This window comes from Babylonia areolata, chromosome 17, assembly GCF_041734735.1.
Source record: "Babylonia areolata isolate BAREFJ2019XMU chromosome 17, ASM4173473v1, whole genome shotgun sequence".
Classification (NCBI taxonomy): Eukaryota; Metazoa; Mollusca; class Gastropoda; order Neogastropoda; family Buccinidae; genus Babylonia; species Babylonia areolata.
Window position 1 is genome coordinate 17,238,590 of NC_134892.1, and position 25,069 is coordinate 17,263,658.

General features: G+C 39.3%; 2 protein-coding genes across 3 annotated transcripts in view; one reads left to right on the forward strand and one right to left on the reverse strand.

Moving 5' to 3' along the window:
* The window catches only part of LOC143291692 (uncharacterized), a 72,243-nt gene extending 53,260 nt beyond the window's left edge, over positions 1-18,983 (forward strand). For both annotated transcript variants that reach the window (XM_076601714.1, XM_076601715.1), the window contains exon 9: positions 2,076-18,983. In XM_076601714.1, coding sequence (XP_076457829.1) covers positions 2,076-3,568 — 1,493 coding nt within the window. In that variant the 3' untranslated portion in view covers positions 3,569-18,983. The remainder of the gene's footprint in view (positions 1-2,075) is intronic.
* A 3,053-nt stretch (positions 18,984-22,036) lies between these two features.
* LOC143291417 (zinc finger protein ZPR1-like) overlaps positions 22,037-25,069 on the reverse strand; it is a 65,762-nt gene continuing 62,729 nt past the window's right edge. The window contains exon 14 of the mRNA XM_076601257.1: positions 22,037-22,635. Coding sequence (XP_076457372.1) covers positions 22,516-22,635 — 120 coding nt within the window. The 3' untranslated portion in view covers positions 22,037-22,515. The remainder of the gene's footprint in view (positions 22,636-25,069) is intronic.

The window sequence follows — 25,069 nt, forward strand, 5'->3', positions numbered from 1 at the left end:
GGAATGGCGTCTCAGTGTGTGATTGATGATGGAATGGCGTCTCAGTGTGTGATTGATGATGGAATGCTGTATCAGTGTGTGATTGCTGTCTGATGATGGAGTGGTGTCTCATTGTGTGATTGCTGTCTGATGATGGAATGGTGTCTCAGTGTGCGATTGCTGTCTGATGATGGAATGGCGTCTCAGTGTGTGATTCATGTCTGATGATGGAATGGTGTCTCAGTGTGTGATTGCTGTCTGATAATGGAATGGTGTCTCAGTGTGTGATTCATGTCTGATGATGGAATGGTGTCTCAGTGTGATTGCTGTCTGATGATGGAATGGCGTCTCAGTGTGTGATTCATGTCTGATGATGGAATGGTGTCTCAGTGTGATTGCTGTCTGATGATGGAATGGCGTCTCAGTGTGTGATTGCTGTCTGATGATGGAATGGTGTCTCAGTGTGTGATTCATGTCTGATGATGGAATGGCGTCTCATTGTGTGATTCATGTCTGATGATGGAATGGTGTCTCAGTGTGTGATTGCTGTCTGATGATGGAATGGTGTCTCAGTGTGTCATTGATGATGGAATGGTGTCTCAGTGTGTGATTGCTGTCTGATGATAGAATGGCGTCTCAGTGTGTGATTGCTGTCTGATAATGGAATGGTGTCTCAGTATGTGATTGCTGTCTGATAATGGAATGGTGTCTCAGTGTGTGATTCATGTCTGATGATGGAATGGTGTCTCAGTGTGTGATTGCTGTCTATGATGGAATGGTGTCTCAGTGTGTGATTGCTGTCTGATGGAATGGTGTCTCAGTGTGATTGCTGTCTGATAATGGAATGGTGTCTCAGTGTGTGATTCATGTCTGGTGATGGAATGGCGTCTCAGTGTGTGATTGCTGTCTGATGATGGAATGGTGTCTCAGCGTGTGATTCATGTCTGATGATGGAATGGTGTCTCAGTGTGTGATTGCTGTCTATGATGGACTGGTGTCTCAGTGTGTGATTGCTGTCTGATGGAATGGTGTCTCAGTGTGATTGCTGTCTGATGATGGAATGGTGTCTCAGTGTGTGATTGCTGTCTATGATGGAATGGTGTCTCAGTGTGTGATTGCTGTCTGATGGAATGGCGTCTCAGTGTGTGATTGCTGTCTGATGATGGAATGGTGTCTCAGTGTGTGATTCATGTCTGATGATGGAATGGCGTCTCAGTGTGTGATTGCTGTCTGATGATGGAATGGTGTCTCAGCGTGTGATTCATGTCTGATGATGGAATGGTGTCTCAGTGTGTGATTGCTGTCTGATGATGGAATGGTGTCTCAGTGTGATTGCTGTCTGATGATGGAATGGCGTCTCAGTGTGATTGCTGTCTGATGATGGAATGGTGTCTCAGTGTGTGATTGCTGTCTGATGGAATGGTGTCTCAGTGTGTGATTGCTTTCTGATGATGGAATGGTGTCTCAGTGTGTGATTCATGTCTGATGATGGAATGGCGTCTCAGTGTGTGATTGCTGTCTGATGATGGAATGGTGTCTCAGCGTGTGATTCATGTCTGATGATGGAATGGTGTCTCAGTGTGTGATTGCTGTCTGATGATGGAATGGTGTCTCAGTGTGATTGCTGTCTGATGATGGAATGGCGTCTCAGTGTGATTGCTGTCTGATGATGGAATGGTGTCTCAGTGTGTGATTGCTGTCTGATGGAATGGTGTCTCAGTGTGTGATTGCTGTCTGATAATGGAATGGTGTCTCAGTGTGTGATTGCTGTCTGATGGAATGGTGTCTCAGTGTGTGATTCATGTCTGATGATGGAATGGCGTCTCAGTGTGATTGCTGTCTGATGATGGAATGGTGTCTCAGTGTGTGATTGCTGTCTGATGGAATGGTGTCTCAGTGTGTGATTCATGTCTGATGATGGAATGGTGTCTCAGTGTGTGATTCATGTCTGATGATGGAATGGTGTCTCAGTGTGTGATTGATGATGGACTGGTGTCTCAGTGTGTGATTGCTGTCTGATGATGGAATAGCGTCTGTGTGATTGCTGTCTGATGATGGAATGTCGTTTCAGTGTGTGTTTTTTTCTGTTTTGTCAGATTCAGGCAGCAAAGCCAAGCCTCCAGGCATCGAAGCATCCATTCCCATGGTGCGTGATGCAACCATTTCGCCGGTGAGAAGCAGCCAATCACAGCCATCCACATCAACCTGTGAATCTTTAGCCATTGCCACATCAGCGTTAACCACATATGCATCAGCATCTGTCGATACTGTGAAGTCTTATCTTACACTTCTTGAAGAAAAATGTGTGCCAGATAGCAAAAAGGAATTGCCCCAGGAATCAAGCTTGCAACAAGGACAGATGAAAGACATTGTAATTACCGTGGACAAAATGTTGAAATCTGAGAAAAAATTAACTGCTGAAAAGGAGTGCTGTGTTGAAGAAAGAAAAACGTTTACCACAGAGCAGAAACTTCTTGGATCAGTGGACATAACACAGACAACAACTGGATGTTCAGCAGATGTTGAAAAGCGTGATGTGATGAAAAATTCATCCATATTGGAAACAGCAGGTATGGATGAAAACTGCTGGAAAGAGAAGAATAAAATACCTGCCACGAAATTGAAAACTGACAGTCTGAGTGATGAGGCTGGTTTGAAAGAGAAAATGACAGCCATGGCTACTGAAGTGAACAGCTGTGTTGAGACACAGCATCCCATTAGCACTACTGTCATAAAACAGGACAGAAATATCTCTCTCCCTTTTACCGGTGATGTGGTGAAAACATTTAACCAAGGTTTTACTGACAGTATGGCTTTAACAGAAATTAGGTCAGATGGTTCAGGCATGGATATTAGTCAAGGATCAGTATGTTTGTCATATGGTCCATCCCTTGAAGGAAGGGGTATTTCTGAAAACTCTGTGAGGGAAAATGGGGGTGAGATACAAACCAAACGTCGGCTGCTGAAAGAAATGCTGTCTTCTGACAGTGGTCAGTGTTCCAGCCAGGAGTTGGAAGATGTGGAAAGGGAGACAAGGGAAGAGGACCAGCCCGGTGTGTTCCTGTCAGAAACATCAGGCCTCATGTGTGTGGCCCAGACTGACCCGCTCTACAGCCAGCATCTTAGCACACTGGTTGTAGACAAGTCAGAATCGGAGTTTATTTCACAAAGTGGGAAGAAGGGACTTGAGTCAGCGTGTGAAGGAAATGACCAGAAGCAAGGCATTGTGACAACAGGGTTGACTTGTGTTGAAGATCAAGAGGATGCTGCTTTAGAAGACTGTGGATCCAGGTTGACTATCGCAGTGGATTCTGAAGATCTGTTGGATGGTGGACAGGATAGTGAAATGACCACGTCTTTGGAGTCTGTCAGCAAAGCCCAGGTGGAGTTCTCTCCCTTTTCTGGTACTGCTACCACCACAGGGCCCCGGGTGACAACAGTCACCATGACAACCACTGATGCCATGCCCACAGCGCTCAGTTTGGAAATGATGGAGGAAGAGGGGATGGTGGATTCTGGAATGGGAAATCCTATGTTGTGTGGGTCGCCCATGCCTGAATCCCCTTCCATGACTGCCGTGCATTCCTAGCATTGGGAAGCAACATGGGTCTGCTGGGCAGAGGTGACTGTATCTGAGTTCTGACTGTATGCACAGTTCTGCCAAATATACTGTTGTCAGTGATTAATGGAAGTTGAGTATTTTCTGTAAATACAACATTCTAAATTGAATATAAAAATTATTCGGGAAAATATTACAAAAGAAAAATCAGTTTAAGTAGTTGATAGAATTATGAAAGAGTTAAAGAGCTTCGGTGTTACTACTCTCCATCTCGCCAGCTCTGGTCATCAGGTGATGACTGTCTCTTAAAAATTCCCTCCTACAGAACCAGATCATATAGAAAATGCACTTTCTTTTTCCATGCTTCTCCCTCATGGAACTCACTCCCGTTTCCTGTCCGTCATGCTGTTTCTTGCCCTTCTTTCAAAACCTCTTTGAAAACTCATTTATTTCCAGCCATTCAAATCAGTAAATAACTCCTTGTTTTCACTTTTATGTTTTAATCAAGTTAAATTTTTTTTACTTCTATTTTTACTATTTTAAAATGTACACATGTTCATATGGTTTGAACGATCAGGATGTGCGTGTGCTTGTGTATGTCTGCATTTTGTGTGGAGTGGGTGTGCGTTTATGAGGTCGAGTTGGAACAGGATGATCTGTGTGTGCAGGTGTATTTGTGTGTTTTTAGTATGCACGAGTCATTGCTTTTTTTTTTTTTTATCATTAGTTTGGGCATACCAAATGCCCTTTTATTATTGTTACAAAGAGATTGCATGAACAGAGTCAAAATGCTGGCTGGCTCTTCAAGGCTGCATTTTGATCGATGTACAGGCCATTGATGTTGTTTACAGAACAACAGATCCAGGTGTGGATTAAAAATCAGTGTATATTTTTACACTTTACATTTGGATAAATTTGTATACACTACATACATCTGCCAGGCAGATGCCTGACCAGCAGCATATCCCAATGTGCTTAATCTTCGATTGCATGCATGTATATATGTAAATTTTGTGTCTGTGTGAACCTGAGAGAATGGATTTCTTCTACAGAGTTTTGCCAGAGGACAACATGTGTTGCCATGGGTTCTTTTTCAGTCTGCCAAGTACATGTTGAACGTGGGACTTTGGTTTATCGTCTCATCCAAATGACTGTATTCTTCGTTTGATTTTCTAGTCAGACTTGGGAGAAAGGGTTAGACAGGATTTGAACCCTAGGACACTGTTTTGTCAGAAAAGATGTGAACTGTTCTGCCAACTTCCTTCTTGATGAATCAAATTTGGCAACTTGCCTTGATTTATACAAAATACATTTGACAGTTATTACCTGTTAGTGTTATACATATGATTATATTGCTGCAAAAAGAAAGAAAGTGGCAGAGTGGTTAAGACACTCATCTGCCAAATCAGAGTCCATGACAGTCTGGGTTCGAATCCCACTCTCACCCTTTCTCCCAAGTTTGACTGGAAAATCGAACTGAGCATCTGGTCATTTGGATGAGACGATGAACTGAGGTCCCGTGTGCAGCATGCACTTGGCACTCAGAAAAAGAACCCATGGCATCGTGAGTGTTGTCCTCTGGCAAAATTCTGTAGAAGAAATAAACTCTGAAAGGTACACACAAATATATATGCATGTGCTCAAGGCCTGACCAAGCACGTTGGGTTCAGCTGCTGGTCAGGCATCTGCCTTGCAGATGTGGTGTATATATGGACTTGTCTGAGCGCCTCCTTGAGAAACTGAGAGTAAACTGAAACTATAAAATTAGATCTTGTTAAACATTACTTTTGTCTGATATGATTTTTTACAGTGGAATTGTTATATATGTAATTTAGTTGAGGATGTGGTGTGACACACAATGTGAAGCTATTTGCACTGTCAGTCAGGGGAGATGATGTGGTGTGACGCACAATGTGAAGCTATTTGCACTGTCAGTCAGGGGAGATGATGTGGTGTGACACACAGTGTGAAGCTATTTGCACTGTCAGTCAGGGGAGATGATGTGGTGTGACACACTGTGAAGCTATTTGCACTGTCAGTCAGGGGAGATGATGTGGTGTGACACACAATGTGAAGCAATTTGCACTGTCAGGGGACAGGCAGGTAGTTTGGGTCCCTGTCGGAACTGGCCAAGCTATAGGTGTGCACATCTCCACAGCCACCTGTGTCCACTTGTTATGAATGCTGTAAGATACCTGGTGGTATTGTGAACTGCCTTTCTGTGTGCTCCAAATTATTGTGTATTATGGTGCTGATTATGCTTAATAGTTAATGTTGTATATTACTATATACTTATTTGCTTTCCCCCAAAAATTCTTCAAATTGATAATGAGATTGCTATCTCAAATTCTGTGAACACTTGCAATTATACTGTTCCACTTCAGATTTATCTAATTCTAAATGAAAAATTGCCCTGTTGAATTATGCGAAAAGTATTGGCCATTTCAGACAGTGTACAATATATTTCTTGTCATTTTAGCTGTAAGTTTTCAAAAAGCAGAAATGCTGTGTGTGTGTGACTTGTCATTTGTCTGTTGTGGTGTGTTTCCTGCTGTGTGTGTGTGACTTGTCATTTGTCTGTTGTGGTGTGTTTCCTGCTGTGTGTGTGTGACTTGTCATTTGTCTGTTGTGGTGTGTTTCCTGCTGTGTGTGTGTGACTTGTCATTTGTCTGTTGTGGTGTGTTTCCTGTTATCTCCTCACATGTGGCTTCAGAGGATGCTGTCAGTCAGGAAGGCAGGCAGGCCATACAATGTCCCTTGAACCTGTGTGAACCTTGAATACAAGGGAGGATAGAGACAGATGTTTGAAATATGAGAACTAAGCAATGACTGTAGAGGGAAAGCGGTTGGAGTATTATATTCCCTGTGATTTAGGTAGGGTTAGTCATGTTCTGAAAGTTGTTGGCTTGTAAATACACAAACACACACACACATTTATGATATTCAAATAGTGCCTGATCATACTAGAATTAGTTATCATCAGTGGTTGTCAGGGTACTAATCCTATCAGTCTTTGCCTTGGAACATAAAGACCATGGTCAGTTCCACCTTTGGTCTGTAAAGAATTGAAACTGGCTTTACCCCTTTTCTGGTACTTTTTTTTTGCATTGTGAAAGTGGAACAGTTTTATTGATACTTGGTTGGAAAGGGGGAGGGCATTAATGGTGCATTATAATGATGTACACATAGAGGTCAGTTTGGTATGTCGACTGTGGGTTTACTTTGGGACAACAGTTCACATTGCATCAGCAAGGTACCTTGTGTTGCAAAACGGGTTTTTCAGGTAGTGTACTGAGTCATTCTTATCCTGGTGTGCAGTTATGTATGTCACTAGAATGAATTGGAAAGAAATATATGAAGAATTTTTTAATGGGTTCAAGAGTGAGATAGGATTAAATACAATCACCTTTGTTTATTTTTCTTTTCTGTGTGTGATGCCTGTTGCAGATGAGTATTTCAGTACAAACAGATTTTTAGAAGAAAATGTTGTATGAGTTGATGTTTAATCAGTGATGGCTCAACTGCTTTGAATTACATGAATGACTTGTAGCTGACAGGCAGTTTGAAAATAGTGGCTGTCCATCAGTAAGTTTCATGATCATAAAGGTCTGTTTTTCATACACTTCAACAGGCAGCAAGACCACATGGACCAACATCAACCAAGTACTCTGCATTTTAAAACAAAGGGAGGGGATGCAGCAATAAATATATTTACAGGTTACACTCGATTGTTATGGTAATTGTTCATGTGACACAGTTAAAGTAAATATTTTTGCAGAAGTAGAGACACCAAGTGTCACAAATTACTTTATAAGATGTTGCTTTTATTATGCCAGTTCATGTCAAAATGCTTTCGGCAGAAGAAATGTGATCAACCCTGTTTCATGTTTGTCTGTTTCAAAGATCATGAAGAGGAGACATGTTGCACATGGTGGTCAGAGAGTCCGAGAAAAACAAGGATGATGGAATGATAAGTTTGTTGTTTTTTTTAATTGTGATTTGAAATTTTTTTTCTTGATTGTATTTTTTTCCTCTTATTTATTTCTTATTCTATTTTATCAAAGGAGGAGGAAAAAAAACCCAGGTATATTTGGGGGATGTAGGAAGGGAAATAATCATCTTTCCTGAAGGAAGTTGTGCAAATCAGCTATGTATATCTACATTCTGTATTGGTGCTGGTTGAAGGATGCGTACACTTTAACACAATTGGAATGAAGAAATCAACACCAGTACACTCTTTTTGAGTCTGTGATCAGTCTTATTGATACAATGATAAATTTATTGATATATATGGATGTTGGGAAGAATCACAATAGCAAATTATTTGTTGTTAGCTTGGTACAGAAACCGTACAAATTGAAAACTATACGTCTTACTGTGGTGTGCTTTTCCCGTGGTTTGTCCTTGCATGGCTCAGATCTTATTTACCAATCATACCTTGAAATCTTTAGTCTGTGAATTGTCCAGAAATGCTGAAATATCCATGAGTGTCCATAGGCATTGAGAAATGGTTCAGGTTTCAACAGTTTTAATTCAGGTCACAAGAGTAATAGTTATAAAATTGTCAGAATATTCTTATTTTCTAAATGTGATCAAATGCTTTAGTTTTGAATTAGTTTTTATTAAGATTGACAAAACACACCAACTTCTTTTTAATGTTTAATGTGTTCTTTTATTTGAGAGGATTCAGTGTATTTTGATTTCATTTCCTTTTCACATTGGGAATTTGATGTAATGAGTCTTTGAAGTTTGCATTCAGCTGAATGAATGGGTTTTAGAAACACACACGCACGCACGCACATTTTTGTAATCTATCTCACATGATTAAATGTGTACCTTTTTGTTACATAAGTATGTTTGTGTAAAAATGTGACGTATAAAGTACAAGTCTTCCAGACATGAAACCAAATTTCCAGATCATAAAACTTTTATTTTGCCTGCTTCCAGATCAGAAACGTTTCCATTCCGTAGCTTTAGGATTGTTGTAGATAGGTAAAATCATGTTTTGCAAGGAAAGTTTTGTGAAGGTGCCTTTCTAAAACAGATAATACACCATTTCTTGACTTTGATGGAAAGAAAATTCTGGCTTGACAAACCTAATTACACTGTATTGTTGTTTTGTGTGCCAATATTGAAAAGGAGTTAGTGAATTAGAATAAACTTGTTCAACATTTCATTAAATGACTCCTTTGATAGCTCTGTCTGCCAACTTAATGTCAGACTCTGTGGGAAGCATTCAGCATTTGATGGCTACTTTCATTCCATTGTTCAGTGAAAAAGACAGGAATATGTTGAAAGTTTGACAGGTACAAATGTACAAATTGTTTGGATATTTAACAGTGAAATGCTGATTCAGGTGAACAGGACTGGCTTACACAGGTTTTCACTTCGACTAAAACAGGTTTTCCTACACTGGGTTGAAAAAAAAAAAAAGAGGATAGATTGATAAAGTTTACACATTCATTTGTGTGTGTGCAGTAATTTTATTGACGATAAAAAAAAAAAGTGCAGGGCAAAATCATTTTCCTGATTTTGTCCTCACCATTTGCACCCCTGTTTTATTTTTATATGCATAGAGATGAAAATCATCAGTGATTTGTGGTCCCCTGTGGGGATTCCAGGGGTCTTTCAGTATAAATAGCATCCCCACCTGGAAATTCTGTGCTAGAAATTTCCTCTTTTCTATCACTCACTTTGTCTCTGCCACTTTAATTCCTTCACTGTTGCCTTCTTTTTCTGCCTTCCCAGTCCATTCCCCTTTCTTTTTTCAAGCAAGCCTAGACACCTTTTCTCTTTTCCATGAGGTATTGAGATTGTAAACACGGGGTTGGGCACTTGCTGCCCAATCTGCAGTGTTATTTGCATGGCCTTTTTCATGTACTTTTTTGTTTGGCTTTGAAGTATTGTTTTTTTCCTTTTTTGGTGATTTCTTGTAATCTGGGGATGATAGATAAAAGCAGAATGGCTGGCTTCCTCAGCATGGCCTAGTCTTATTTGCCCTAAGGAGCTAAATGGTTGGGATACTGTGTCATGAACTGTGTTTCGTGGGTTTGTCTTCGTGTTTTATTGCAGATGTGACAATTTTGTGTTGACATGGTTGAGCGTTGGTATGGTTTGACAGTCCTGATATGGCCCTGTGCAGTTGGCTGGACTATAAGCAACAAGAACAAGTGATTTGTAGATGGGTGGGTTATTGTCAAATGAATGACCAGCTTTGAAACTTCCTCATGTCAGTCCAAGAACCTGTGATGAACGTTCTTTCCTCTTTGCTGCTTCTCATACCTTGAACATTCCTCTTCATATCAGTGCATCTGAGTGTATCTCTGCCTTTTGCTCCACTAAAAATTAGTCTTTTTAAAACCTGTCTATAAGCACTGTCAGTTTCCGTCTTCCCAGACACCATCCTTTTCAGCTCACTTTGGATGCATGACAAACGGGAGAGGGGGAGGGAATAGGGCTTTTGAGAAATAGTTGTCATGAATGATTCATGTAATTTGTAACTTTTCCTTCATGTAAAGTGTCAGGAGCTCTAAGAGAGAAAGGGCGCTTTATAAATGTACATTATTATTGTTTTGCACAATATAATTGATTTCATTTACAAGTGCTAAGTATTCATTGCTGATAGTCAGAATAACAACTCTACATTAAAATTGAATGAAAAACAACTTTACAAGACAATAAGAGTATCAGTAACCACACCATGTGTGTACTTGTGACCTATCACACTAAGTATATCAGTGGCATATGTACTTGTTTTTGTGTCTGTGTGAGTGTCAGTGTGTGACTGGTATGTTCACATATGTGATGAGGAGCTGATAGTTGTTTGTTAGTATGTGCATGTCCATTTTCTTTTTTTACAACTTGTGAGTGAAGTAGGGTCATAAGATCAAAATGCATCTCCTGACCCTTAAATACACAAGAAAAAGTAAAGTACCTTAACTAATGTATTCAGCAACATGTATTTGGTTCGTGGTGTTTTTATTTTTATTTATTTTTTATATGTTACACAGTTTATTGTTAGCAAAAAAAAAAAAAAAAAAAAAAAAAAGATATCTAAAAAGCATCTTGAGCTGTTTTTGTAGATGATACAAAACACCTTAATTATATAGCTGTCAGTGAAGCAGTTGTAAAGCTTTTCATTATAAGACCTACTATTTTGTTCAGATTATAGAAATGGTGTAGAATTGCTCATGAAACAGTGTTTTAAAAGTGAGCTGACCTGTGGGCAAGTTGTGTGTTTGTGTGTGTGCATGCGTGCATGTGTGAGTGCTTACATAGTAGACGGATACTGCATTTGTCTTGTTTTGCTAGTCACATACTGTTTGCATCACTCCATCTATCAAAAGTTAATGGGATTGAAATAAACCTCCTTTCCCTTTTTGTCTTGTTTTTTTTAACTGTACAGATTACAGGAATACTTCTGTTTATAATTGTTGGTGATACATGTAACCTTTTCTTTTAGTGGAGACGATATATTCATTTTTCTTTCGCATGTGTATGGATGAGACAATGGAGTGGTGGGTGGAGGTGAAGGAGGTCTGTATCATATTAATGTTATTGTTTTACTGATCTGCATGTTAGTAGAAGTGGTTATTTACATAGTTTCATGCTTTGGTTGGTCACTCCTATTCATTTTGTATCACTAATTGTTGCTTTTAGTTAGGGACTTCCAGTTTTACCTGCTATGAATGTTATAAGATCAGTTGACTTGTTCGTGGTGTGTACTTGTGCATGGACATGAATTCAGTTTAAGGCAGCATGATGAAATAAAGATTATTTGTATTACACCTTTGATACGGAAACCTGTTAGGAAGGGCAGTGTAAAAACGGGAATATCTGTGCAACATGCAGAGTGCCTGCAGTTGTTGAAGAGTATCTGTGCAACATGCAGAGTGCCTGCAGGTGTTGAAGAGTGTCTGTGCAACATGCAGAGTGCCTGCAGGTGTTGAAGAGTGTCTGTGCAACATGCAGAGTGCCTGCAGGTGTTGAAGAGTGTCTGTGCAACATGCAGAGTGCCTGCAGGTGTTGAAGAGTGTCTGTGCAACATGCAGAGTGCCTGCAGGTGTTTCCAAAGTGAAAGTTTAGATATTTTGATGTTAATTCACTTGTTTTTAAAAAGATAGTGGTAATCAGATACTTACATGTTTTTGTTTTTTGTTTTTGGGTTCAGTTTTTACTTGAAACAAAACAAAACAACAAGCAAACACTGTTACTGTGTGTGTTAACCAGTATGAATTTGAAAATAGAAAAATGCAGACCATGTCCATACACAGTTTAAAAAAAATTCCCTTCTTGCTACCACCCCTTCATCTTCCTTCATCCAGTCCCTTTCTTCTGACCACTTCTTTGTACCCTTTTCTTGTCTCCCCTTCCGTCAGTGACTCTGATATACAATCATTATGTAAGTTCTTTTCTTTTATATGTGTGTGTGTGTACATGTGTGCGTATGTATACACATGTATGTGTGTGTATGTATATATGTCACTTTCTTTGAAGTATGTAGATTTTAGCCAGTGTGATGTGAGATATTTATTTTATTGCATTTTTATTCTTTATTTTTAAATTTTTTTTATTTCTTTGTTTTATTTTATACATATTTTTATAACACTATTTTTGTAACACTTAGTCTTAAATTTGTATATCTTATTGTAAAGTGCGGTGAGCCCCATTTGAGATGGGAGTACGGCGCTATATAAGCCTGCATTTTTATTTTTTTTTTTTTTTCAAGAGATCTCCAATCCAGAAATGGTTACTTTAAAATACAATTTATTTAAATCCCAGATCCTAAAATGGTGTGTAAACAGTACAGTACTGGCTCGTTCAGTTTCATTTTTTTGTTTCTCAATTAGGCATCACTGCATTCGGACAAATCCATACATGCTATATCACACCTACCAGGCAAATAGATGGCTGACCAGCAGCAAAACCCAGTGTGCTTGTCTGGCCATATGCATGCTGATGTATGCATTTGTGTACTTATAGTAAATTTCTTCTACATAATTTTGCTGGACGACAGCACTTGTGTTGCCATGGAGTCTGTTTTAGAGTGCAAAATGCATGTTGCACACACAACCTCAGTTTATCGTCATATCTGAATGACTCCGTTTAATTTTCAGTCAAGGAGAAAGGACAAGATTGGGATTCAAACCCAGACCTCACAAACTGTCAGAAGATAAATTTTTTAACCATTCTGCAACCTTCCTCCTCCTGGTTCATTCAATTGTGAGAACTGCTCATCTTTTGACCAAGCTTTATTTCATCATGAACACTACTTGATTTCGATTAAACATATTTAAAATTAAAAAAAGTCACTGATGTTCTGACGTATATTAAGTGTGCCTGAAGTATTTTTTAGCAACACTGTTCTTGTATTTTTAGTTAAGACGAGACAGAGCGTAAACCTGACAAGATGGCGTGGAGAGCCTTGGCCAAAGGAATGATTAAGCGCTTATAGTTTTTAGAGGCGTTTGATTGGCTGAGAGCGGGTGGGCCCGTCTTTTCACTGTTAGCCGCGCGAAATTTGGCCAAGCAGAGCAAACCAATAGGCCTAGTTTGCATCAGTTTGACATGGTAAGTATATGTAACACCAAACATGGAGTATAATACAAACTCCTCCTTTTGCTTTCATCACCGAGTAGTAACATTTTCACTGATTATAAAATCGTTAGTTTTGATAAAATGATATTTTCTTTTTTGTTGGTGTGATGGCTACCTCTGGCATTCTGAAAATGTGAAATATTGATTCAGTGTTTACATAGGTATACAGCTGCTAGGCTGAACTCTTTCCATTAGCAACAGTGAATAAAGTAGGGGAAGGTGCTCTCATTTTGCTAGCATTGGTTAACTTGAAAGACAAAGATCTCAAAGTTGAGTTGGCAGTTCAAAAGTGTTTATGATGTATAGTCAATAGGTAAACTTTTTTTTTGAATTGTGCTCACTGTTGCCATTAAAGATAAAAATGGGAACAGTAACACTGCAATTATAATATTTTTCATTTTGTGCAGCATAGAAAAATATGCATTGTGTATAAAATAATCACGCAAGGCTGAACCTTCAATGTTTTTGTGCATGTCTGTCATTTCTCAGGGGGTTCTATCCTTTGCAATGTTTTGCACAGCAGGACATAGTGATGAAATAATGATAAGCATTTAGTTACTGGTGATTATCATCAGTCATAAGACTTAGGGATGCTGCAATGTACTTTTCCGCCTGTTTACATCAAGGCATAATGGTTACAGGGACTGGTATGTTGTGGACACATAATTGTGTTATTTGATTGACTGCATGTTTGCAATGTGATTTTTTAATAGCTGTGTGAATTTTGCATCACTCGTCTTACAATGTTGCTTGTAAAATTAACCCACTGTTTGGGTGACCATGATGACTTTGTACTGTCCATCTTTAAATGTTATTTTTGATAGTGACATGCACTGGTGTTGTAACCGCACATTGTTTAAACCAACACAAAACCATTTGATAATGGATGGATCTGGAAATAGGTTTTTGAGTTTGTGCTGTTGGATTTTGAATACCTTTATGTGCTGTTGGATTTTGAATACCTTTACTTTTGTTGTGCCATTTTAAGCCATCTTTGGAGCAGAAAGATGATGCATGTAATGTGATCTTTAATCCCATGTTCAGTTATGTCTGCACTCCATCAATCATTTGGTATTAATCCATTGCTCCTGTTAGTCCCTCCCAGTTATGAATGCACACATTCAGACTATTTCATGATTGCCTTGGAACAGATTTTCATAACCCCAAATAACAAACATGATACTGCTGTGCTGATTCTGATGATTCCATTGGAATCACAGTGTTGATGGGGACTCAGTTACAGAATGAATGACACTAGTGGCCTCTATTTTTTTTCTTTTTCTAGTTGCAAGATAATACAATATATGGTAATCTTTTTTTTCTCTCTTTTAAAATTTTTTATAAAAAGTTGTATTTATACTTAAAAACAAAAAAATTCATATGTATACACATATTACTTGTTTTGGTGATTATGAAGATGATCTTTTTCCTGTTATGTGTAGGGGGGGTAGTCAGGCATGTTTCACTGCCATTCTTCTGCTCTGTTTTCTTTCCTGTCAAGTGCAGTTTCACGTAAAAAGATAACATGAGTTTCCTTTTCTTCTGTTTTTATAGTTCATACTTGGATTTATTATGACAAATTAGACATAAGGATATACCATAAAGTTTGGTCTATTGAACGCACTGGTATATAAGCCGCACCCACTAAAATTTGAAAAAAAATTAACTTATACACACACACTTATTACCGGTACCAGAACACATACCGATACTATAGAAGAGCTGTCAATGCTGTAGGTTATGAAATAAACAAGCGGAAACAACACAAAGAAAAGCAAGTGAAAATACTGCTAGTGCCACCAAAAAAAATAATAAACACAACGAAAATAAGATCCATAATTTAGGGATAGTCACATTTATTCAATGTTGTCCTGCTCACTGAATCCACTGAAACCTTCGTCTTCAGTGTCTGAGTTGAAGAGAACCAGCACAGCTTCCTCCGCAATCTTGTCACTGACTTCAGTCTCACTTTCACTTGAACATGAACGCAAGGTAGAGGTCGCTGCTGGTTCGTCGCTTGCACTGTTGTCTTCAGTTTGAAGGCTGCATCATAGGCATCATGTCGCGTTTTCGGCATGATGAGGGTGTGCGCTTGAGCAGAGTAGAACTGAATGCTGATCTGAAGGCTTTAATGTGTGTGGATTTGATTTTTAAAACATGAACAGTTAGCACACTAATCTGAAGCTCATCCAAAAATTCATGGACAAAAATCATGATTTTGGTGAGTTGAAGGGCAGCTAAGAATAGACAAGAACGTGACACTCGCTGGATTGTTAAAATTCTCAAATAAGCCGCATCATTGTATAAGCCGCAGAGGTTGAAGCTGGGAGAAAAAGTTGCGGCTTATAAACCGAACTTTATGGTATTGTTATCTGTTCAGAGGCAGTTAGGTTTGTGTTGACAACATTTTGATAATGAAAAAGTCCTGGCATGTTAGATTTTCAGTGCTTTCTGTTCATTTAACATGCATATAACTGTGTAGCTTAACATCAAACAGATTATTGCAAAAAATAATATGGATTTGTTAATGTACATAGATTTTAAGTTAAATATGTGCACATTGAGCATTGTACCTGTGGCAGGTTTCTTGGTTCTACTTGTAGTGTATGACCACACCAAGTGAACATGGTGATTTGAAATGTGCCAGCACTTCATGGACTTCACGTGTTTCTTTTAGTCTGTGGTACTGGCAGTTTTCATTGTAAACAAATGGTAGCTCATCCTCATCTCTTCATGTTGGGTCATGTAGAACTCATTTCATGGATAAATACACTGTTTAAATGAATTGGTAAATAATTGTTTAAATGAATTGGTTAAGAATACAATACATGTATGCCAAAGTCAAGGCCCACTCCCATGTTACCTTCACCCTCATTTGCGTGCTACACTGTCAACAGATCTTGGATTTACTACTGTTCACTGTAACATACATTCAGGAAACTCAGACCTGTTTGAAGTATCCCATCCTTCATATGGTGTCTTGAATAGTATCACTGCCTGCTAAAAATGATGCACCATTATTCCTCTTTTCTGCCCACCCTCTTTCAATTTCTCATTTTGTTATCAACAATATCCCCGCTTTGAAATTCTGAGCTAGAAAATTCCTCTGTACTATCACTCATTTGGTTCTGGTATTTTCCTTCTGTCTTGTTTCTTTAATTTCTGCCATCTGTTTTTTCTTTTCTTTCTGGCCTTGACAATTTTTCGTTTCATGGACTAATGATAATGGGGCTTTCTGACAGTGCTGTATTTTCAGACCTCCCTGTCATTACAATTTGCCTGTAGTTTCTGCGGAAGATGGTGTTTTTTTTAATTTAAAAACAACCTATTGAAATGCTTTCTTTTTTCTTTTTTTTTCTAATGCTGATTTTGATCCAATAGATATTATGATTTTTCTGTTTGCAGCGTTGCCTCCATTAGTAACATTTTTAGGATTCCAGCATAGCTGGGTTTTAAATAACCTTTAAGTTTCTCTGCATAGGTGTTTTCAACAGTGCCAAAATGCTGAACAAAACAAAGTTGGAGCAAGTTCATGAGAGTGAGGAAAGAGACTAGGCCAGTGGTAAATCAGTTCTTCAGTTCAGGTCACAAAAACTTTCTGTAGCAGGCACAGGTAAACTAAAGACAAGTGAGAAAAAACAGTTTGCACTTCTGTGTTGATCATGGCAGACTTGGTGACTGCCATCTTAACACATCCAGGCAAGTAAACACCCAGCCTGTTCCAGTGCAGGTAATTGCATTATTGTAATGGGAAAAAATGACAATACAGGAAACGGTGGTTGAACTGATCAAGCATTTCAATCTTTCATTCAAGCTGAACTGCTGGCCAGTTCATCGATGCCTACAAGTTGGTGTTCTCTGACTGACTTTGCTCAAAGCTTTGCATGCAGCAAAGTAACAGCTGTCATCAAAAAAGCTAGGGACTGGCTGTATGGAGGAAATTAGAGCAGAATAAGGAAAGACCCCCTTCACAATACCCACAGATGACGTGGACAAATTGATTTGAAGTTCCAGCTCACCAGCTTCATGGGATAATTGCCCAACACTCAGCTTATATCACAGATTGACATAATTTTACAGTTGGGCCAACAGCAAAATGAGAGCTGTATTATCAGTGGTTTCTGAATTGCAATGGGAAATCATTTACAGCATAGTCTTTTGTGAAGGACTATGACTCTCAAACTAGGAAGCAAAATTGCACTGGCTCTTAGTGCTGCAGCCTTAGGGGCAAGTTGGCCTATGGGAACCATCCCCAGCGCCGACTGTCCTAAAACCCTCTTGGCCGAGAGAGTGGGGATGTAACTTGGGCAAGACACTCTCCACTATAATCAAATTCTAGCCCAGATATTCAGGACAGTAGTTACCTCCTCTGCTGTTCTGATGGACATAGTCGAACACGACTGTCATACAGTTCATGGGATAATATTTGAAATGGACAAATTGATTTGAAATTCCAGCTCATCAGTTTTATTGGATGATATTTGAAGTGAGTTTATTTGTGTATGTATGTGGGTGAGCATACTGCGGCACACAGGCATTAAAAATGTATATTTTCTGCATGGTTAAAAAGAACAGCTTGAGTTATGTTTTACTGCTAAAAACTTCAAAACAATAGAAAAATGATTTTCAGGATTGAAAACTTCTGTGAAACATTTTGATGGTTAGGCTAGTTGTATTATTTTGTACCTAAAGTGTATGAGTTGCCACTGGCATTTTTTTGTTTTTTATGTCCATTGTCAAAATCATAGTAATATGTTTTCTCTAAATGTTTTTGATAAACATTTATGTTCAGGTTAATTTCTTTATTCCTGTCCAAAAATCCAGGTAACCCCAGAGCCAGGGCTGGAAACAATGTCTAATGATTAAAAATGAATGATGACTACTGGGTATAAAAATTACAAATGGAGAAAGCTTATAAAAACTGACAGTTGTAAAACATGACTCACTTTTGGGAAATCATTGTTTGAAAAATGTTGTTTGAAACATTATTCTAGAACACACCATTGTCTCAAAGTATGCTTTTTCTACTTAGTGTATTATAAAATTGAGATATACATAATGATATATATATATTCTGTTCAACATCCCTGATTCCAGCCAGACTGGTGCACACAGCAGGAGGCTTACAGTTGTGAAGTCAAAGCAAATAGCATACTGATGAAATGGGAAAATTACTGTGCACAACCACAAAGAACTGAGTATATATGGACAAATCTTAGACCTTTCTCTGTAACAGGATTTGTTGACATCCTCATTATCATCACCATGTATTATCCTCATTGTCATGGCCATGCATTATTATCATAACCATGCATTATCCTTATATCACCATGTATTGTCATTGTCATCACAGTGTGTTACACTCATTCTCATCACAATGTATGTATTATTCTCCTTGTCATCACTGTATATTACTAACATTATCATCAACATGTATATATTATCCTCTGTCATCACCATGTATTATCCTCCATGTCATCACCATGTATATATTATCCTCCATGTCATCACCATGTATATATTATCCTATATGTCATCATCATGTATTGTCCTCCATGTCATCACCATGTATATATTATCCTATATGTCGTCATCATGTATTGTCCTCCATATCATCACCATGTATTATCCTCCATGTCATCACCATGTATTGTCCTCCATGTCATGTATTTTCGTCCATGTCCTCATCATGCATTGTCATTGTCGTCACCATGTATTATTGTCATCATCATGTATTATCCTCCATGTCATCATGTATTGTCCTCATGTCATCACCATTTATTGTCCTCCATGTCATCATGTATTGTCCTCCATGTCATCACAGTGTATTGTCCTTGTCATTACCATGTATCACAATGTATTGTCCTCCATGTCATCATCATGTATTGTCCTCCATGTCATCACCATGTATTGTCCTCCATGTCATCATCATGTATTGTCCTCCATGTCATTATCATGTATTGTCATTGTCATCACCATGTATCACAATGTATTGTCCTCCATGTCATCACAATGTATAGTCCTTATCATCATGTATTGTCGTCACCATGTATTGTCCTTGTCATCACAATGTATTGTCCTCCATGTCATCATCATGTATTGTCCTCCATGTCATCATCATGTATTGTCCTCCATGTCATCACCATGTATTGTCATTGTCATCACCATATATTGTCCTTGTCATCACCATGTATTGTCCTCCATGTCATCACTATGTATTGTCCTCCATGTCATCATCATGTATTGTTGTCCATGTCATCACCATGTGTTATCTTCGTTGTCATCACCGTGCAGTGTCCTTTGTCATCACCATATATTATCCTCATTGTCATGACTATGTATTTCCCTTATTGTAGTCACCATCTATTAATTTTTATCCTCTTTTGTACATTATCACCATATATATACCCTCATAGCCATCACCATGTATTACCCATATTGTCACCATGTATTATCCTCATTCCCATCAACATGCCTTGTACAAAGATGTACACAGTGAGCATTGTCTATGCTAATGCAGAGTGATTATTGAGAGTACATGTTTAACTGGAGGGTTTCCACATGGAGACATGTTTAGCTTGTGTATTACTGCTTGCACAATTAATACACTTGGAGTATGATTATTTTTGGCTGCCAGACAGTTGTTCAACAGTATGGCATTGTGAAACTTAACGATGCAGACTGTTTCTGGATGCCAGAAAGGATTGTTATTGGTCAGATTGTTGCTATGACTGGTCCTGGAATTGTGTGATAAGAATGTTGCTAAAGATGTCAGATTTTATGGACTTGTTGAACGAATGAGGCTTGTTTTGCGACATGCTTGTTACCACTATACACGGTTATGCAACATCTGTTTCTATAATGGTGATGGAATGGTTTGGGGTTTTTTTTTCCTTTCCTCTGTCTCTCATCTTCCAAGATTTTGCAACATACCCGGTAGACCTTGTAAATAATTCCTGTAGACAGTTATGCTGTTAAGTACAATAAAGTGTAAAATTGATAAGGCAAAATGTCTTCATTTTTGTTGTGTGATTGTATCCATGGGTGGTATTTGCTTGTGCATTGTTGTGTTTAGCAAAATGTGGCAAGGCTGCAGGCATCAATAACATCCTTTGACAACTTTTGGAAACATGTTGGAGAGGCAGTAATTGACATCCTAATTGCTGAAGAACAGGCTGGATTCCACAAAGGCGGAAGTAACATTGAACAGATCTTTAACTTGGGTACCCTTTGTGAAAAACACCTCCAACATCAGGGGGAAAGACTACATCTTTGTATACTTCAAGAAGGCGTTTGACAGTTTGGAAGCACTATGGGCCAAAATGAAAAAAACCCACAAAAAACAGGCTTAACACCATCCAGCAACTATACTCCAAAGCGACCAGTTTGATACTAACTAAAGTGCTAATGAAGACTGGTTTCACACTTAAGTGGAGTCTGTCAGGGCTTTCTTCTGTCTCCCCTGTTGGTCTACATATTCCTGGAATGTATCATGACTGATGCGCTCAAAGATTATGTCAGCATTGGAAGAAGAACCACCATGAACCTTCACTTCACAGATGACATCAGCAGCTGGTAGTGAACAAGACCTCACCCAGCTTATTAACAGACTGGATGAAACATCCACAAGATATGACATGGAAATCGGTGAAGAAAAAAACAAACTGATGGCCAGCCACAACACCACCATCACTGCTGACATCACAGTACAGGGACAGAAGCCAGAAACTGTTCACCTACATGGGAGCCATCATCAGCAATGAAAGATACAAACCAAAAATATTCAGTAGGACTGGAACGTTCTTAAAATCTTTCTAGCTAAAAAGAGAGCATATGACCACACACATAGGGCAATGTTTTTGTTGTTACAAACTGCAAGAAAGCAGGAACTATCCTTTCACTTTAAGACATGTATCAGAAAATGTTTATACCCGTTCCGTTATATGGATGTGAAATATGGGGATATGAGAATCTTAATGTACTAGAAAAACCGCAAATGAAGTTTCTGAAAAAACTTTTCCATTTACACTGGAACACTATGTCAAATATGTTGCTTGGAGAAACCGGTATAGTTCCCATTTCAGTTCTTGTTAAGTGTAGAATGGTGCTTTTTGGTCAGGTTTAATTGATGATGCAACTGATAAATTACTTGCAGATTTACAAGTCAGTTGTATCTTTCATATTAAGCAGCAGTTATTATTTTATCTAAAAGTTAAAATAACTGCAATTTATCACTGTTAGTATTTCAGATTCTTCTTCTTCATTTATGGGCTGCAACTCCCATGTTCACTCTCATGTAAAGGAGTAGGCTTTTACATGTATGACTGTTTTTACCCTGACATGTAGGCAGCCATACTCCGTTTTCTGGGGTGTGCATGCTGGGTATGTTCTTGTTTCCATTACCCACCAAACACCGACATGGATTACAGGATCTTTAACGTGCGTATTTGATCTACTTGCGTATACACATGAAGGGGGTTCAGGCACAAGCAGGTCTGCACATATGTTGACCTGGGAGATTGGAAAAATCTCCACCCTTTACCCACCACCACCAGGTGCTGTTACCGAAATTCAAACCCGGGACTCTCAAGTTGAAAGTCCAATGCTTTAACCACTTGGCAACTGCGCCTGTCCATATGTTAGATAAAAAGTTTTATGAAAAAGTATCGGTAACATAACTCAGATTGTGGAACATTCTTCACACATTTTTGTGCCCTTCCCAAAAATGCATTGTCAAAATCAAATTGTGTGGAAGGAACAGATATTTTCTCCTATCTTTAAGCCAAATTTGGTGTTGATTTACAAAATATTTTCAGATAAAATTAATATATCAAAGTTGACCACAGACACACACACACACACGCATACCCTTACAAAAACACAGACAATTAAAAACACATGTTAGCCAAAAAACACTGTGGTTGTTTCTTTAATGATCTTTAATTCATGATGTAACACCTCAAGTCCCAGCTCTCCCCCACAACTGCCAAAACCACCATAGCAGTGTTAACAGGTGTCCATGACTGTTGACCAAAATTACAATAGCAGTTTTAACAGGTGCCAATGACTGTCTACCAAAATTACCATAGCAGTGTTAATACATGTCCATGACTCTACCAAAATTACCAAATCGGTGTTAACAGGTGTCCATGACTGTGTACCAAAATTACCACAGCAGTGTTAACAGGTGTCCATGACTGTTGACCAAAATTACAATAGCAGTGTTAACAGGTGTCTATGACTATTACCAAAATGACCATAGCAGTGTTAACAGGTGTCCATGACTGTGTACCAAAATTACCATAGCAGTGTTAACAGGTGTCCATGACTGTCGACCAAAATGACCATAGCTGTGTTTACAGGTGTCCAGCGCCACAGTGTCAGCTCTGTTGATAGTTCTCTGTCTTCATGTCATTGAGCCCCAAAGCCTCATTCTGGTCCCAGTCCCGTTCGTAAACTTCCACAACCATCTGAGGGTCAGGGTCAGGAGCAGTCAGGCTCTGAAAAGATATTTAATATATATGTATGTACTTTTTATAGCATTTATCTGAACAGCCTAAATACATTAAAGCTAACGCCACTTTCCTTTCAGCCAGCCTGCTGGTTTGAAACTAGGTCAGCTACCTGTGCAGGATGATGACTGAGACATGTGGTTGCTGTACTTCAGGGCTGCTGGCTCACCAAGATCTAAGCCTCCAAATTGTCCCCAGTTTTAATCTTCATCAAGTCCCTTACATATATCCCCCCCCCCCCCCCCCCCCCCCCCCATTCTCTTCACTCTGCTGCCGATGATAAAATTTTCTGCATCCCAAAATACAAAGAGAACAGCATGGTGTTCGAGCCTTTTCATCATCTGCTGTTCAAAAATGGAACTCTTTGCCTCACCACGTCCGTCACAGCCCCTCACTGCCTTCTTTTAACTCTAACCTCATGACTTTCCTCTTCCAGCAGCATTTCCTCTAGACCCTCTTTCATACATGAAAGTAGTTAGTTGATTGTGCAGGTATATTTGTAATGCTGTATTGTGTGTGCGTCGAGTGTTTGTATGTATGTCTCAGTTTCAGTAGCTCAAGGAGGCGTCTCTGCGTTCGGACAAATCCATATACGCTACACATCTGCCAAGCAGATGCCTGACCAGCGGCGTAGCCCAACGTGCTTTGGCCTTGAGGAAAAAAAAAAGGTGAATAAATAATAGAAAAGCGTACATAAATAAGTAAATAAATACATAAATAGATAATAAATAATAATTATAATATGAAAAAAAAGGTAGTTGTCATAATAATAATAAAGAAATAAATAAGACAACAATGATGATAAATAAGCAAATAAATGTAGAACATGAAGACACACATACACCCACACATGCATAACTGATATGCGCCAAACATGCAGTTTCACAGATATGAAAGCACAGTCAAATACACATAAACGTACATGAGCCCCAACACACACATACACACACACATTACTCTGCACCTCCTGTACCCCTCCTCCACACACTCATTTCTAGGCTACGTATCGCAGCTTCCACGACACACACACACACACACACAGATGAACACTTACTTGTACAAGCACACACACACAAACGCCCACATACGCCCATATCCCCCACCCCCAACCCCACACATATATATATACAAAGATGTATATATACACACCCGCACGTTCCAATATCCCGTTGCTCCAACAGTGTAGGCATGCATACACTCACATACCTCATCCTCTACCCCCCCTCCCCCCGGCACCCCCACCTCCCCCTCACACACACACACACAAACATACACACGTGCACAGAACTCTGCTGACACTTGTGTACACTTACACCCTCGCGCATGCACAAACGCACTCAAACACACAGACCCTCACATACACACACGCACAGAGGCTGCCACTATTTGGCCGCAAGAGGAATGGGAAAAGATCCGATGCCAAGAACGTGGTGTCTAGTGTGTTGCTCAGTCTGTTGTATTTGGAAAAGCCCACAGAGACTCTGTTCCGTTTTGAAGAAATTTGCGCAATGTTGGTTTGGAAATGATGCCGATATTTGTTTGATTTGCAAAGCATCGTGCTCTTCCTTTCATGTTAGACTTACGGCCGCTCCCTCTCTCTGGTTTTATTTCTTTGAGGCAATCGATGGTGTGATGGCCTTGTACCTGTTCTTTTTGATATTCTTTGACTTTTCTGAGGATTTCCGATTTTCCTAGATGTAGGCCACTCGTTGGTGTTGCATTACCAGCAAGTCTGTCAGCTCGCTCATTTCCCTTAACACCTGCATGTCCCGGGCAGAATGACCATGTGAGTTTTTTAATCTGAAAGTTGCGCATTGCCTTATGCCACTCTGGGCTTCCCATTCCATTTTCAATTTTCTGTATGAGGTTCATTGAGTCGGTTAGAATCATGGCATGTTAGTTTCCGGGCATATGGATGGACGTTAGCCACTGGAGGGCATGTGTCACAGCTTCAACTTCCATCGTTAGGCTGGAGGTTGTGACTTTGTAGGCAGCATTCTCTTCCCAAATTGTTTTTCCATTTTGTTTCGCAGTGAATCCCCAACCGGATTGGTCTTTGGTGACTGAGCCATCTGTGTATATGATGATGTCCTCTTCTTTACTGTTTTCTTCTATGAGTAACACTAGCTTCACTTCCGCATCAGTTTTGCCCTCTGGCCATTCCCGACAATGTCTTCCTGGAGTGGGTGAAATGGCTGTGTTGAATAGATGGTTGAGGTTTTCGGGGTTTTTCTCCCATTCTTTTGTTTCTTTCAGGTCTTGTAGTCGGCATACTAGCTGGACTGTGTCTTCTGCTTGCCCCATCCATGATCTTCCTCGTCCTAGACAGCTGCCTTTTGGTTCTTTGACTGCGTCATGCAGTGGGTTTTGAGGGTTTTCTAATGCTTTGAAGTAGGTCTTAACCTGTTCTAACTTGTTTCTG